This window comes from Myxocyprinus asiaticus, chromosome 11 (genome assembly GCF_019703515.2).
Source record: "Myxocyprinus asiaticus isolate MX2 ecotype Aquarium Trade chromosome 11, UBuf_Myxa_2, whole genome shotgun sequence".
Classification (NCBI taxonomy): Eukaryota; Metazoa; Chordata; class Actinopteri; order Cypriniformes; family Catostomidae; genus Myxocyprinus; species Myxocyprinus asiaticus.
Genome location: NC_059354.1, coordinates 18,475,349 through 18,491,420, shown reverse-complemented (window position 1 = coordinate 18,491,420; position 16,072 = coordinate 18,475,349). Strand labels below are relative to the sequence as shown.

Sequence of the window (16,072 nt, the reverse complement as noted above, 5' to 3'; positions counted from 1 at the left end):
CAGTCTATGGCTTCAACTTTCCCAGGCACAGGATGATGATGTCATAGGCTGAGATGTCATGAGTATAAACAGGTTGAATGGTGTACATGTGCATGCAAATCTGTGTGAACGACTGTTGACAGGATGACAGTGTGTTCTCAGTATGCACAGCAGGGGACGGACTGACTCAGGGCTGTTTCCCATAAACCAACAAACAGACGAACCACAAGTCTAGGCCTTCAGTGTGATTCATGCCATAAGAAAACACAGTTTCACAATTAATAAGATACCCTATGCCTATGGACATCATACATTATGTTGTGTTCTGTGCTATCATTCCTAAGTTGCAATACTATTCCCAGCCTATAGGGGACACTGTGTCATATTAATGTGAATTCTACCTGCCAAATACATATAGCGTTGAACACCTGAGTGCTGGCTGTGTGCAGTGTGATTCAGTTAAAAAAACATGCGGATAGTGTTTAACCATCAGTCCAGTACTTTCATTTCTTTTACTACGTTAAACATTACACATTACGTTTCAACCAACTTATAATACCAATTTACATTTCATAAACATGTCCATGCACGAATGCCAAAACCAAGGAGGCCTAATACTAGGAAAAAGCTATCTAATAATATTTGCAATTTAAATGTTGCTTGCAACAATTTTTAGTTTTGTAAGGATACACGGTTACTTTTCAAAACTTGAACCGACACTGAATGCTCAGGCCAGCCTAATTTACACTTAGAAAACTCCTGATGTTGCTATAACAATGCAAAAAGCACTTACCAATTAGCCTGAAGTGAAAATCAGCCCTCCTTTCCTGTTTATATTTCTGTTTTTTAAATCCATAAGGATCTCTTTCTCAATGGTGACAGCTGACTCATTAGCTATAGAGCTTGTGCTCTTTGCTTTCAAATGACATACATCACTTAAAGCATAATTGCTTCACTCAAGGCCAGCTAGAAGGCCTCGACCGGGACATATCCTAAAGACCACACCCACCAAGAACAAATAAATCAATTTGATTGGCTGATGAATCTGACGATATAGATGCCTATTCACTTGAACTGTTGAGGGATTCTATAGAAATTCTGAAGGCATCACGGGGTGGAGCTCAAACTCAAGCGCTGCTTCGGCTAACAAGCTCGGCTTCGGGAATGCGATTTGTGAAACAGGCGTCACGCTTCGCTTGTTAGCATCAAGGAATAAATTCTGATTGGATAACCTTTTTGTTTTTTGCTATTCATTTGCAGATGAAATCGCCACTTCCATAAACCTAACCCTCACAAAAAACATTCTGCATTTTTACATTTTCAAAAAACATTGTTTAGTATGTTTTTTAACTGATTTGAATTATGGGGACACTAGAAATGTCCTCATAAACCACAATTATAGCATAATACCCTTGTAATTACCAGTTTGTAACCTAAAAAAATGTCCTCGTAAACCAACCAACCAGCTCTGGAATCCTCTATTGATTTCAACATCAAAGGCGGGGGAGGGGGTTTGAATTGGGTGGAAATCACATTTTTTGTCATGATATGATTCAACAGCTCTCAGAAATCACAAACACTTACGTTAATAGCAGCAATGTCATTCTCATAGGCATCCCTCAGTTTTCTCATGATATCCGCTTCAGCCCTACAACAGGCTTCAATACTCCCCTTCACGATAATGGTTCTCTCTTGGTTATAAAAAGTCAAGTCCTGTAAACTGTGGGATTGGGGAGAGAGAGAGAGAGAGAGGGAGAGAGCGAGAGAGAGAAAGAAGGCAGACACATTATTCTTCTCCAGTAAAAGCGATCTACAGTAAATGATGTCATAAAAAGAGATAACACACTTGCCCAAATGGTATCAAATCATTTGAGTTGATATTGATAAGCACTGATGAATGAAGTTGTTTTAGATGTTATATGGACAGCTAAGCAATGACATCAGGAGTCCTGGTTAGGGCTTAATTGGATGACTCACGTCCAATGCTAAATGTGTGTGTACACACTTTATTTCTGGGAAATACAAAAGACCACCTGTACCCTGGTGCTAACTGAAACTAAAGGAAACACTGACCACGGAAGCACTGTGGACAGTCACACTATTATGAGGTGACGTTATGATCAATAGCTTCATTACGAAGCACAATATTTCCTATCAAAACAACTTTGCAGGTTGAACAAAGTTTCCTGAACTTGAAGTCATGTATGCCTGCAAGGAAAAGTGGAGGAGGACAGTATTGTTTTTAGGAGGGATGCACAATACATCAGTTACTAAAAAGATATTGACAATATTATAATTTTTTTAAATAAATGCCTCAGTCTGAACTGGCCAATATTGAAAGCAGAAAATAGCAGGGCTTATTTTATTTTAATAGTGTACTCTTTATTTTATGACAGGTTTCAAAAGTACTTAACAGTTATCCAAATTTTCTGTTGTACATTATGATGCCTGGCCTGATTATAAAGACAGTTTAAATCAGCTAAAACCAGCAAACAACCTAAAGTTGTTTTAAGCTGGCTTTTGCAGCAGGGCAGGCATCAAAATATCATAATATAACATCATAGCTGGTCTTATTGGTCTTTCATTCTGACCAAGCTGTTTGTTTCAGAAGGGTAATTTCACTTGAGGGAAGCATTAATAATTCTAGATATGAGAATATATCTTGAATATAAGAATATTTTGTCTTTACTGTACTGGAAGAAGTATAAACAAGTGAAAAAATACACTTATGTACAAAATACACTTATATGCAAGATACATTCTCTGAAAGCAAGTCTAAATATCTTATATGTTGTTTACCTTATATGTAAATGTATCTTGTTTTAATGATTTTTTGACCATTTTAAATGAAAAACTAGACAAAAACTCTTGATAACAATAGGATTCTTTGCATGGAATTTTTTACTGAATTAAACTTAACAAAAAGTTTTTTGTTTTTTTTCTTTAATTCAGTGAATGTCATTTAGAGGTATTTTTTAAAAGATGATTTTGTCCTCTTATTGTTAGTAAGCACATTTAATACAACCTTTTAGGTCAAGGCACAAGCTGAATAGTTGGTTAAGAGCTAATGATTAATCGAATATTCGAATAATCGTTCTAATAATAGTTAGATTAGTCAATTATCAAAATAATTGTTATTTGCAGCCCTACGGTGCACCCCTAGTTTTCAGCTGCTGGAAGCCATCAAACTCAAATGGACTCTTACGAAGAGATGGTTATCTTGGTCTCTGTCTCCTCTTCAATCTTCTTCAGGTTCCTGCCCTCCTTCCCAATCAGTCTTCCGACCAGACTGTTGTAGGCCAGGATCTTCAAAGGAATATCTTCCGTTCTGCAGAAGAAATACCAAAAGCCCACAAGTTGGCAACTCCAGACACATGCATAAAGAGCTCCGTGAGATAAACAGAGTAGCTTCAAAATTTACTTCAGGTGGAAGATTCAGACTTACACCTTCGTGTCATTGGCCTCTTTCTCCATTATGTCCATGATCATGCGGCATGCGGCTGAGCAGCCCTCAGGAGTGGAGTGGATGGTGATGGGCTTCTCTGCCGCTCCTGCATTCTCCTTTCGATGGATGTCCACCCTATCAGGAAAGGAACATGACTATTCAAAAGTGATAAATCAAAACCTCTCATTGTCCTTCAGGAGGCTTTTAAATGAAATGTGCACAGACCGAAATATCAGTCGATATGTCCAAAATCTCCTGATGACCCTTTCATTGGATAATAAACATTTTCTGTTTTCAAATATTTTTGAGTGAATTTTGAGTAAATATTGTTTATAATAGCGCTTCATTATATTCAGAATGCCCCTTGTGTGTTTATTACATTTTACCTAATTTGGTAATGCTTCCAGTTGTTAATTACACTCCAATTGGTCGATCACTAGAGCAAAAGCATTTATAAATGTAACTATTAATTAAAAGGGATGTGAAGGCTAACAATTAACCTTCATCATGAAATCATCAATCACATACACCGATCAGCCACAATATTAAAACCACCTGCCTAATATTGTGTAGCTCCCCCTCGTGCCACCAAAACAGTGCCAACCCGCATCTCACAATAGCATTTTGAGATGCTATTTTTCTCACAACAATTGTACAGAATGGTTATCTGAGTTACCGTAGACTTTGTCTGTTCGAACCATTCTGGCCATTCTCCATTGACCTCTCTCATCAACAAGGCATTTCCAGGGTTGGTTTGAGTATTTCTGTAACTGCTGATCTCCTGGGATTTTCTGTGGACAGAAATGCCTTGTTGATGAAAGAGGTCAACAGAGAATGGCCAGACTGGTTCGAACGGACAAAGTCTACGGTAACTCAGATAACCACTCTGTACAATTGTGGTGAGAACAATATAATCTCAGAATGCTATTCTGAGATGCAGGTTGGCGCTGTTTTGGTGGCAAGAGGGGGACCTACACAATATTAGGCAGGTGGTTTAATGTTGCGGCTGATCGATGTATATTTGAAATGTGCTTGTCTCATCAATACACTCTTCACTCACTTAGATTGTGTCTGTTTGGTGATGTTTTTGATTGTGAGCCCCTCCTTGCCAATGATGGCTCCCACAAACTGCGTGGGCACCAGTATGCGCAGGGGGAAGTCTGGCTGTTTCTGTCGGGGCCCCAGAGAGCCTCCTGAGGTCCCGGGCTGGGAGTCCTGATCCCGTGATGACCTTCCACCCCGACGATTCTGAGTTGCAGGCAGAGGCGAAGCAGCATCCATATCCAAAATATAAGACACTTTAAAGGAGTAATCGTCAAACTTCTGTCCAGTTAACTTCTCTACAGCTCTGAAGACATGGAGGGAGGGGGACAATTATCAACAGAAATAGCAATAGCAATGTGAAGGTGGTGAGATTTATTTCCAGTGGCGAATTTCGGTGCTTTTCATTCATCTAGATGATTATATATTTGCAATGATTTTGCTGACAGAGATGTTCAAATAAAGTAGCATCTTTGATACAAAATTCAATAGCAAAAAAGTTGTTACATTTGGTAAGTTCAGTCCACTTCTGTGAATCAGTTGAAACTACATTTCAACAATTCAATTCATAACTGTGAGATTTACAATTAATTTGTCATCACTCAAAAATGTTCATAGAAGTGAAAAGATATTTTAAATAATCTAGTAAAAAAATACATGTAGGTAAATATTGCTGTTTATTATGAGGTATTGGTGTATATATGCCTATAAATCAAAATTATTAAAAATCACTTTACGTTCTGTTCATTTAGTCAACAATATGTCTGGAAACATCACTATTTAACTAGATTTTCATTGTAATTTACGTCTTGCATTGAACAATTTCAATCTAATGGCAACAATGGTAGTTTGGTTGAAATCAAGGATCCCACTGACTGAAAAAACATCCTAAGTAATTTCAGAGGAAATGCATAAATGTATATCTGATATCATCAAAAGGCTGAAAATATCGAGACACAATTGTTTTAGCGATATCACCCAGCCCAACTTTGATAAGAAAAATACATTGTGTTTTCACATGGTAAGCGAAGATGCTTACATTTTAGCCTCCTCTTTTGTTGAGTATGTGACATTCACCACTGCTGTTTCTGTATCAGTGTTAACTGCAAAGAGAGAGAGAGAGAGAGAGAGAGAGAGAGAGAGAGAGAGAGAGAGCATAAGTGCATGTTTAAAAAGAGCTTGGTCATTTTCATAAACATGTGTGACTGCGTGCTTTTGTGTTAGATACATGCAGGCAAACAAACACAGTTTTTCACTGGTGCTGTGAAGAGCCACTTGTGTATCTGCATATAAAATGGCCATTACTGTGCCCTGGCCAGATGTGTACTTCACAAGAAAAAGCACAAAACAGAACTGCTGTCCACAGATCAAAGCCCTGTGTATCATCTAAAGACAGACACAATGAGGGCAAGGACTCTCCACTTCAAGAGTTGACGTAGCTATACACATTTCTACAGCTAACTATAGCACCGGTGTACAACACAGCTCCATCCCTGGTAAAGGTCAAGATATTTTACATTCTCCACAGAGAATGAAATGTTAGGAATAGCATTACCACATTTTTTGGCCAATGATTTTTGATAACTCATTCATGTCCTTGCTAGTTATTTGTGATGACTAGATAAAGGGGCGGTTACACTACACTTCGTGCTCCTTTCACTCTTATTTAAACATATCCAAACATTTTCATGTGAATACATTTTGCACTACGCTGCAAGGAAAAGTTCAAGTTTGGGGAACTCTGAACTGCGAATCAAGATGACAAGACCATGTGACCAATTGAAGTTTAAAAATGTTGTATACTGACATTTCAAATATAATATTTTTTCTTATTAGTGATTTATTAAACTCAGAGGCCTTGCGCTTGACATAATATTATGGTCCTTTGTGATGTCTGAAATAATTTTGCATGCTCAAAGCCTAGTGTGACCAGGGCTTAAGATTTTATATATATATATATATATATATATATATATATATATATATATATATATATACACTACCAGTCAAAAGTTTTGAAACACTTACTCATTCTTTATTATATATATATATATATATATATATATACAGTATCTCACAGAAGTGAGTACACCCCTCACATTTTAGTAAATATTTTATTATATCTTTTCATGTGACAACACTGAAGAAATGACACTTTGCTACAATGTAAAGTAGTGAGTGTACAGCTTGTATAACAGTGTAAATTTGCTGTCCCCTCAAAATAACTCAACACACAGCCATTAATGTCTAAACCGCTGGCAACAAAAGTGAGTACACCCCTAAGTGAAAATGTCCAAATTGGGCCCAAAGTGTCAATATTTTGTGTGGCCACCATTATTTTCCAGCACTGCCTTAACCCTCTTGGGCATGGAGTTCACCAGAGCTTCACAGGTTGCCACTGGAGTCCTATTCCACTCCTCCATGACGACATCACGGAGCTGGTGAATGTTAGAGACCTTGCGCTCCTCCACCTTCCGTTTGAGGATGCCCCACAGATGCTCAATAGGGTTTAGGTCTGGAGACATGCTTGGCCAGTCCATCACCTTTACCCTCAGCTTCTTTAGCAAGGCAGTTGTCATCTTGGAGGTGTGTTTGGGGTCGTTATCATGTTGGAATACTGCCCTGTGGCCCAGTCTCCGAAGGGAGGGGATCATGCTCTGCTTCAGTATGTCACAGTACATGTTGGCATTCATGGTTCCCTTAATTAACTGTAGCTCCCCAGTGCTGGCAGCACTCATGCAGCCCCAGACCATGACACTCCCACCACCATGCTTGACTGCAGGCAAGACACACTTGTCTTTGTGCTCCTCACCTGGTTGCCGCCACACACACTTGACACCATCTGAACCAAATAAGTTTATCTTGGTCTCATCAGACCATAGGACATGGTTCCAGTAATCCATGTCCTTAGTCTGCTTGTCTTCAGCAAACTGTTTGCGGGCTTTCTTGTGCATCATCTTTAGAAGAGGCTTCCTTCTGGGACGACAGCCATGCAGACCAATTTGATGCAGTGTGCGGCGTATGGTCTGAGCACTGACAGGCTGACCCCCCACCCCTTCAACCTCTGCAGCAATGCTGGCAGCACTCATACGTCTATATCCCAAAGACAACCTCTGGATATGACGCTGAGCACATGCACTCAACTTCTTTGGTCGACCATGGCGAGGCCTGTTCTGAGTGGAACCTGTCCTGTTAAACCGCTGTATGGTCTTGGCCACCGTGCTGCTGCTCAGTTTCAGGGTCTTGGCAATCCTCTTATAGCCTAGGCCATCTTTATGTAGAGCAACAATTCTTTTTTTCAGATCCTCAGAGAGTTCTTTGCCATGAGGTGCCATGTTGAACTTCCAGTGACCAGTATGAGAGAGTGAGAGCGATAACACCAAATTTAACACACCTGCTCCCCATTCACACCTGAGACCTTGTAACACTAACGAATCACATGACACCAGGGAGGGAAAATGGCTAATTGTGCCCAATTTGGACATTTTCACTTAGGGGTGTACTCACTTTTGTTGCCAGCGGTTTAGACATTAATGGCTGTGTGTTGAGTTATTTTGAGGGGACAGCAAATTTACACTGATATACAAGCAGTACACTCACTACTTTACATTGTAGCAGAGTGTCATTTCTTCAGTGTTGTCACATGAAAAGATATAATAAAATATTTACTAAAATGTGAGAGGTGTACTCACTTCTGTGAGATACTGTGTAGATATATATATATATATATATATATATATATATATATATATATATATATATATATATATATATATATATAAAATCTTTTTTTTTTTTTTTTCACATTTTAGAGTAATAGTAAAGTCATCAAAACTATGGAATAACATAAATGCAACTATGGGAATTATGTTGTGACTAAACAAAATCCAAAATAAATCAAAACTGTGTTATATTTTAGCATTTTCAAATTGGCCACATTTTGCCTAGAATTTGCAGACGTGAGGTATCACCCTGGGATGCTTTTTAAACAGTATTGAAGGAGTTCTCATCTATGTTGGGCACTTATTGGCTGCTTTTCTTTATTATTTCGTCCAAGTCATCAATTTCAATTTTTTTTAATTTTTTTTTAAATTAACTTTTAGTTTTATAATGAAATAAATTAATATGTTGGCACAATTATATTTTTATCTACAAAACTAATTTCAAACATTTAAGCATACGCCTTCAGATCAAAAGATCATGAGAAACATTTCAGTGAAGTGTTTCAAAACTTTTGACCGGTAGTGTATGTGTATATATATATATATATATATAAACTAAAATTTAATTAAAAAAAAAAAGTTTTTGAAATTGATGACTTGGACCAAATAATAAAGAAAAACAGCCAATAAGTGCCCAACATAGTTTAAAATGCATCCCAGGGTGATACCTCAAGAAGTTGGTTGAGAAAATGTCAAGAGTACATGTCTGCAAATTCTAGGCAAAGGATGACTACTTTGAAGATGCTAAAATATAACACAGTTTTGATTTATTTTGGATTTTGTTTAGTCACAACATAATTCCCATAGTTCCATTTATGTTATTCCATAGTTTATGACTTTACTATTATTCTAAAATGTGAAAAAAAATTATAATAAAGAATGAGTAAGTGTTTCAAAACTTTTGACTGGTAGTGTATATGTGTGTGTGTGTGTGTGTGTGTGTGTGTATATATATATATATATATATATATATATATATATATATATATAATTTTATTTTTATTCAGACCGATTTGTTAAATCATTTAGTGCCTATTTACTCGTAGGGATGGGAATTGTAAGCAATTAAATGATTCCAGTTCTGATTTCTCTTAACATTTTTGTTTCCTTAATGATTCAATTAATGATTATTGTAGTACTTTTGAGGAAGAAATATTTCCTTAAAATTTTTGAGATAAATAGAGAAATGTAAATTCTCTGTATATTCAAATGTTTATTTCCATGGTTTTATTCATTTCAATTACTTTTTCAGGCTTGGAAAGTTTTCCTTGACTGTAGGAATGCTGTAGGAACTAAATGAAGACATCACTACATTAGAAGAATTCCATTTAGACCAGGGGCATTCAATTAAAGTTCCAAAATGTCTGGTTTCAACACTTTTCCTTCCCAGCAAAGGTCTGGACAATAATAACTTAAATGTTGTCAGTTTTCTGTAAGGCTATTAAATGATAAAAGATTATTATTATTTTTATTTTATTTTTTTAATTTTCCAAGTTGGAAGCAATCGCACTTAAAAAATCAATCCAAAATATTAAAAATAGTCTCTTCACGGGGCCTGGGTAGCTCAGCGAGTAAAGAAGCTGACCACCACCCCTGGAGCCGTGAGTTCAAATCCAGGGCGTGCTGAGTGACTCCAGCCAGGTCTCCTAAGCAACCAAATTGGCCCAGTTGCTAGGGAGGGTAGAGTCACATGGGGTAACCTCCTTGTGGTCGCTATAATGTGGTTCTTGCTCTCGGTGGGGCACATGGTGAGTTGTGCGTGGACGCCAAGGAGAGTAGCGTGAAGCCTCCACACGTGCTATGTCTCTGCGGCAACGCGCTCAACAAGCCATGTGATAAGATGCGCGGATTGACGGTATCAGATGCGAAGGCGACTGAGATTCGTCCTCCACCACCCAGATTGAGGCGAGTCACTACACCACCACGAGGACTTAGAGCGCATTGGGAATTGGGCATTCCAAATTGGGGAGAAAAGGGAGGAAATGTTTTTTTTTTTTTTAAAATAAGTCTCTTCAAAACTGCTTTGTCCAGTATACACCAGGGAAAAGAATGAGGGCACTGGGGGCTCAGAGATAACCAAAGTAGTGGGGTTTGAGGGATCTTCTAGCAAAATATTAAAATACTTCATAGAGTTCATCAATCAAGAGCTCTTGGATATGATTATTAAAAGATAAGGTTAATGACGGCAGGCCAGTATTTGTGTTTGAATATTGTTACATTCAGAAACCTATGTCCATGGGAGGCCTTGTGACTAAGTAAAGAGACAATTTTGAAAATCTCTGAATGGACCATTTTTATATTTTCCTTAAAGTAAGAATCTACCAACAATAAACAAACAATGTACATCACAGTGCAGCTTAAAAAATATTGTTTGCTTGCTATAGTTCAGTATACTGTAAATGGGCTGACTACCAAATAATGGCAACATTTGATCTCATCATAAGTAGAGAACTCCTCTAGGCTACTAACTGGTCATTTCAGAAGTTTTGGTTGTCTTTCCTCGCCATCCATGGCAATGATGATATCTCTGATTAATTTTTTCACAAAATTAGAACAAAAATGTGGTGAACCATCAGACCAGATGACATTCCATGAGCCAGTTTATGGCAGAGCCCCTCTCTAACTTTCAAGGCAAAGAAAAGTTGCTCCATTTTGATTGGATCGTGGCAGGACCAGCACAAACAAATGTCAAGCACAGCCATCAGATAAGCTGCTCGGACAACTGCCAGACACTCCTCACAAGGCAGGAATGATCTTCCAACACGTTGGAAATGCCTTCTCATTGGTCAATGAGAGGTTTCTTAGCAACCTCACAAACCCCCCATCCTAAGGCCAGAGGTGAGAAGGACCATAAAATTCTTCAAGACCTCTCGAAGCAGCATTAACTTACCATGCGGAAAAAGCTGAAACAAAGAATCCACAAAGAAAATCTTTACACACAAACTTTTACTCCTAACATGGACACCAACTGCAACACATCCACTCCATGTTTGTTCACAGTTCACAAATTGTTTATGTAAATTGCAGTTTTCAATTAGCACAATAGTTCACACAAACTGAACTATGGATGTTATGCATGCATAACATTTAATCTTTTAATATCATGTTTGGTCTCTATATCTTCAGAAAAATGCAAAGAGTATTTGGAAAGATAACATCGCATAGGTAAAACTTTAAGGACACTGTTCTAACTGTGAACTTTAAGCCTGCAATGAGTATGAAAATGAGTTCCAGGGAGGGCTGACCACACTGTCCCCTCCACTCTGATCTCAGCAGCCAATCATGACCCTGAAACAGGAAGGCACCAAAATGAAATCTCCTCCTCATCAGGAAGGTATACAACTATCCTCCAGATAACCACACCTTTGTCCTGAGTACCTGTCCAGAGGGTCGTTAACAGGATGCACTTCTATAACACTTCTCCGTTCTGGTCTCACTCTACGAGAGAGAGGCAATAACCGAATAATAATGAACATTCTGAATCTCTGGCCTGCGTGGTGGGCGATGTAACAGAATACAATATTTTTGTATTATTTTGCTATTTTGCTATTATTTTAATTATTTAGTCATATTTTGCTATTGCTACATCCAATTCAACCACTTCCATATTTCCATCCAATGCACTTTTATTTACCTATTCATTTATTTTATCTTTTAGCATATTAGTACCATTTTGTAGGTTTTGTTAGATATTCTTGTTTATCTTTTTGTAAATAAAACTAATTTTGTTACAACTGTGTGTTCCTTGTGTTGATGATACAGAAGGGCTCTAAAGGGTTAGGCCGAATCTCATGAATTCTTCAGAATAATCAGATGACTAGCTCCCTCCAATTTACATATTTCTAATTTATTGAATGGTCCATTTGGATCATTCTTTTTCTGTCAAGGTGAAACTCCTTAGCTGGTGCCCCGAGAATGGAGGGTGGGGCCATCTGATATTAATAAACACAAACACACATACACACCTTCAGTGACGTGATCAAAAATCATCATATACTTTGGTGTCTTGTGTGAGGCCCAGTTCATTTCAATTGGTGCCAGTGTGAGTCTCACTACAAAAATCTATTTTTATGAAAGGCTTGTAAGATGCTGATTAATAAAGCTAAATTTAGAATTAAAAAAAAAAAGTTACAGTCTAAAGCCACACTCGAACCATGTGAACTTGTCCTATCACAAACCTGGTTAAGATGAAACGTCTGAGATGTTTCAGACACATGAAGATAGTTTCACTTTGCTTCAACCTCGTTTACTGCAGTGTGTTAGCGACTGATGCCGGTAGTAATCTACAGTGCATTCAGGAAGTATTCAGACCCCTTCATTTTTTTCACATTTTGTTATGTTGCAGCCTTATGCCAAAATGTTTTAAATTATTTATATTTTTTACATCAATCTACACTCCATACCCCATAATGACAAAGCAAAAACCAGATTTCTGATAACTTTTTTATCAGCAAATTTATTAAAAACAAAAAAACTAAAATATCACATTGGCATAAGTATTCAGATCCTTAACTCTGTACTTAGTTGAAGCACCTTTGGAAGCGATTACAGCCTCAAGTCTTTTTGGGTATGATGCGACAAGCTTTTCACACCTGGATCTGGGGATTTTCTGCCATTCTTCTCTGCAGATCCACTCAAGCTCTGTCAGGTTGGATAGGGACCGTCGGTTTACAAAACCCGGTATCTGGCTGGGCCACTAAAGGACATTCACAGAATTGTCCCTAAGCCAATCTTGCATTGTCTTGGCTGTGTGCTTAGGGTCATTGTCCTTTTGGAAGGTGAACCTTCGGTCCAGTCAGAGGTCCTGAGCGCTCTGGACCAGGTTTTCATTAAGGATATCTCTGTATTTTGCTGCATTCAGCTTTCCTTCAAAACTGACCAGTCCCCCAGTCCCTGCTGCTGAAAACACCCCCACAGCATGATGCTACCACCACCATGCTTCACCGTTGGGATGGTATTGCACAGGTGATGAGCAGTGCCTGGTTTCCTCCAGACATGACGTTTGAAATTGAGGCCAAACAGTTCAATCTTTGTTTCATAAAAACAGAGAATCTTGTTTCTCACAGTCTGAGGGTACTTCAGGTTCTTTTTTTGTGTCTTGCACTGAGGAGAGGCTTCCGTCTGGCCACTCTGCCATAAAGCCCAGATCGGTGGAGTTTTGCGGTGATGGATGTCCTTCTGCAAGTTTCTCCCATCTCCACACATGATCTCTGGAGCTCAACTAGAGTGAACATTGGGTTCTTTCCATTTAAGAATTATGGAGGCCACTGTTCTCTTGGGAACCTTCAATGCAGCTGAACATTTTTTGTAGCCTTCCCCAGATCTGTGCCTTGACAAAATCCTGTCTCTGAGCTCTGCAGGCAGTTCCTTTGACCTCATGGCTTGGTTTTTGCTCTGATATGCATTTTCAGCTGTGAGACCTTATATAGACAAGTGTGCGCCTTTCCAAATCATACCCAATCAATTGAATGTGTAGTGTAGAAACATCTCAAAAATGATCCAGATAAATGGGATGCATCTGAGCTAAATTTCAAGTGTCATAGCAAAGGGTCTAAATACTTATGTCAATGTGATATTTCAGTTTTTTCTTTTGAATAAATTTGCAAAGTTATCAAAAATCTGGTTTTTGCATTGTCATTATGGGGTATGGAGTATAGATTGATGTGAATTTTTATAATTTAAAGCATTTTAGCACAAGACTGCAACATAACAAAATGTGAAAATAATGAAGCGGTCTGAATACTTTCTGAATGCACTGTATATTGCTGCTCACTGTATTTCTAAGCAACAGCCTACTGTCATTAAAATACTGTAACCACATCTGCATCAATACATATGCAACGCCTCATGTCTACTCACATTAATATGGGAGGAGAGAGGCAACGTGCACAGAGCAGGAAAGGGCATAAATGGAGCATGTTCGGTGCTAGAGAAAAATATCTGAGGATACAGTGCTGAAAAATCAGTTCTGTTGGTTTGTCACACTGCTGCACTTAAAATGTAGAAACGGTGAGAGGAGGCAATCGTCATCATGATGTCTCATGATCCAGATGGAACCAAGCGGGGTCTGGACCCGGTGACCGATGTTTTAGACCATATCAATAATTACAGATGGAAGCCACTACTGAGACAATGTGCATGTGTGTATGTGTACAGCATTCTAAAGAGAAAAGCCTCTTTATTGATTAGACAGTATGTCTGGAGGAAGTTGAGTGGGACGAACTGGGCAAAAATCCAGTACTTCACACATGAAGAGAACCACACAGCCCACTAATAGGCAGCTCATGCGATTAATCTCAGAATCAATGAGTGTTGCCAGTGAGGACAGATCACGCGATACAGTCCATAAGAAAGAACAACAGAGAAAGACAGAAAGAAAAATATTGCTGCCTTTACGTCATGTTGGAATGTCGTGATGAGCGCACATTAATGCCCAACATGATCACACAGAAAATCGACATGCAGCTTCAGAAAATTAATGTTCCCTGAAATTGGCATCGTTCTGCTGAGTTATTGGTAAACACCATCCCCCATTAGACATTTCTGCATTAATTCAAATGTGAACACGTTTAACTCTAGCGCTAATGAAAGTGTGTTGCGTGAGAAACCTCTGAGACAGGTTTTGATCCCATGGAAACCAGGAAGTAATCGTGTTCACAAAGGCAATAGTGAGTATGATTAGGAGATTGCATTTTTGCTCTAATATAAAAAATTTAATCCAGTGATTGTCAGGTTTAGGGTTTGGGTTGGGGGTATGGTTAATAAAATACGCATTCCTGTTGATAGTCATCAGGAACACATCATGCACAACTAAAAATACTTCAAGATTTTTGGTGCCACATGTGGACATTTCACCTCAACAACAATAGCAGCTTCAGCCAAGTTGATCAAATTTCGATAAGCACAGACTGATTTCAGCAGCAGGACTGTAGCCGAATTCAATATCATATTTACCAGTGGGAAACGGAATTTTTTGAAGCCCTGACTTTTTGAGTTGGGGGCATGCTAATTAAAGAAACATGGCGTAAGTAAATTGGTATTGGTCATAATTAACTTCTGCCTGACTTAGCCAATGAATTAAACTGCCTCACTCTCTCCAAAATCCTGCCCTCCAAAAATAGCAAACCCAAATGCTCGAATGACTGGCAGAGAGAACCTAGGGGCCTATTTACACTTGGCCACTTCATGCGTTTTCACTGATCGAATAGATATCCGATCATGAAAAGACCAGGTCGAGATGGATTGCAATCATATTGCTCAAACCACTTCAGGAGGTGGTTTGAGATGCATTCCATTCATAACTCTGTCAAGTGTAAATGCATCTGGCTGTTCAAGACGCATATGTAAACTTTACCTACGAGAAGTCCCCAGGGGGGAAATATTGTGCACGCACACAAACAGAGACACATGTGCACTGTTCAAAGTCACTTGAAATCAAATAATAAATCACATCTTTAAATTTTTCTGCCCGGCATTAGCATAATCACAGAAGTGAACTCCGTGTGTGCATATAGCATTGGAATTCAAGATCAGATTTACATCCGTTTGGCGGAGACACATTGAGTGTAAATGGAATGAGCTTATTCAAACGGATAGCAATCCGATCAGTAAAAATGCATGAAGTGGCCAAGTGTAAATAGTCTAAAAGTCTTCTTATTGGCTGATGATTCTATTTCACAGTTAACAGAGCCTAGGGCTGTCATAGAGACAGATTTTATTTCTCAGGACACCTTTTTAATTTTATTTATTTATCACACATTATACATTTGCACATATACAGTGAAATTCTTTTTTTTTTCACATATCCCAGCTAGGCTGGGGTCAGAGTGCAGGGTCAGCCATGATACAGCACCCCTGGAGCAGATAGGGTCAAGGGCCTTGCTCA

General features: G+C 38.5%; 1 protein-coding gene across 2 annotated transcripts in view; it reads right to left on the bottom strand.

Moving 5' to 3' along the window:
• LOC127447869 (insulin-like growth factor 2 mRNA-binding protein 2) overlaps positions 1–16,072 on the bottom strand; it is an 87,254-nt gene that overhangs the window by 16,657 nt on the left and 54,525 nt on the right. For both annotated transcript variants that reach the window (XM_051710022.1, XM_051710023.1), the window contains exons 5-9: positions 5,505–5,568; positions 4,485–4,772; positions 3,425–3,559; positions 3,185–3,307; positions 1,564–1,699 (exon numbers count right to left, since the gene is read on the bottom strand). In XM_051710022.1, the coding sequence (XP_051565982.1) occupies positions 1,564–1,699; positions 3,185–3,307; positions 3,425–3,559; positions 4,485–4,772; positions 5,505–5,568 (746 nt within the window). The remainder of the gene's footprint in view (positions 1–1,563; positions 1,700–3,184; positions 3,308–3,424; positions 3,560–4,484; positions 4,773–5,504; positions 5,569–16,072) is intronic.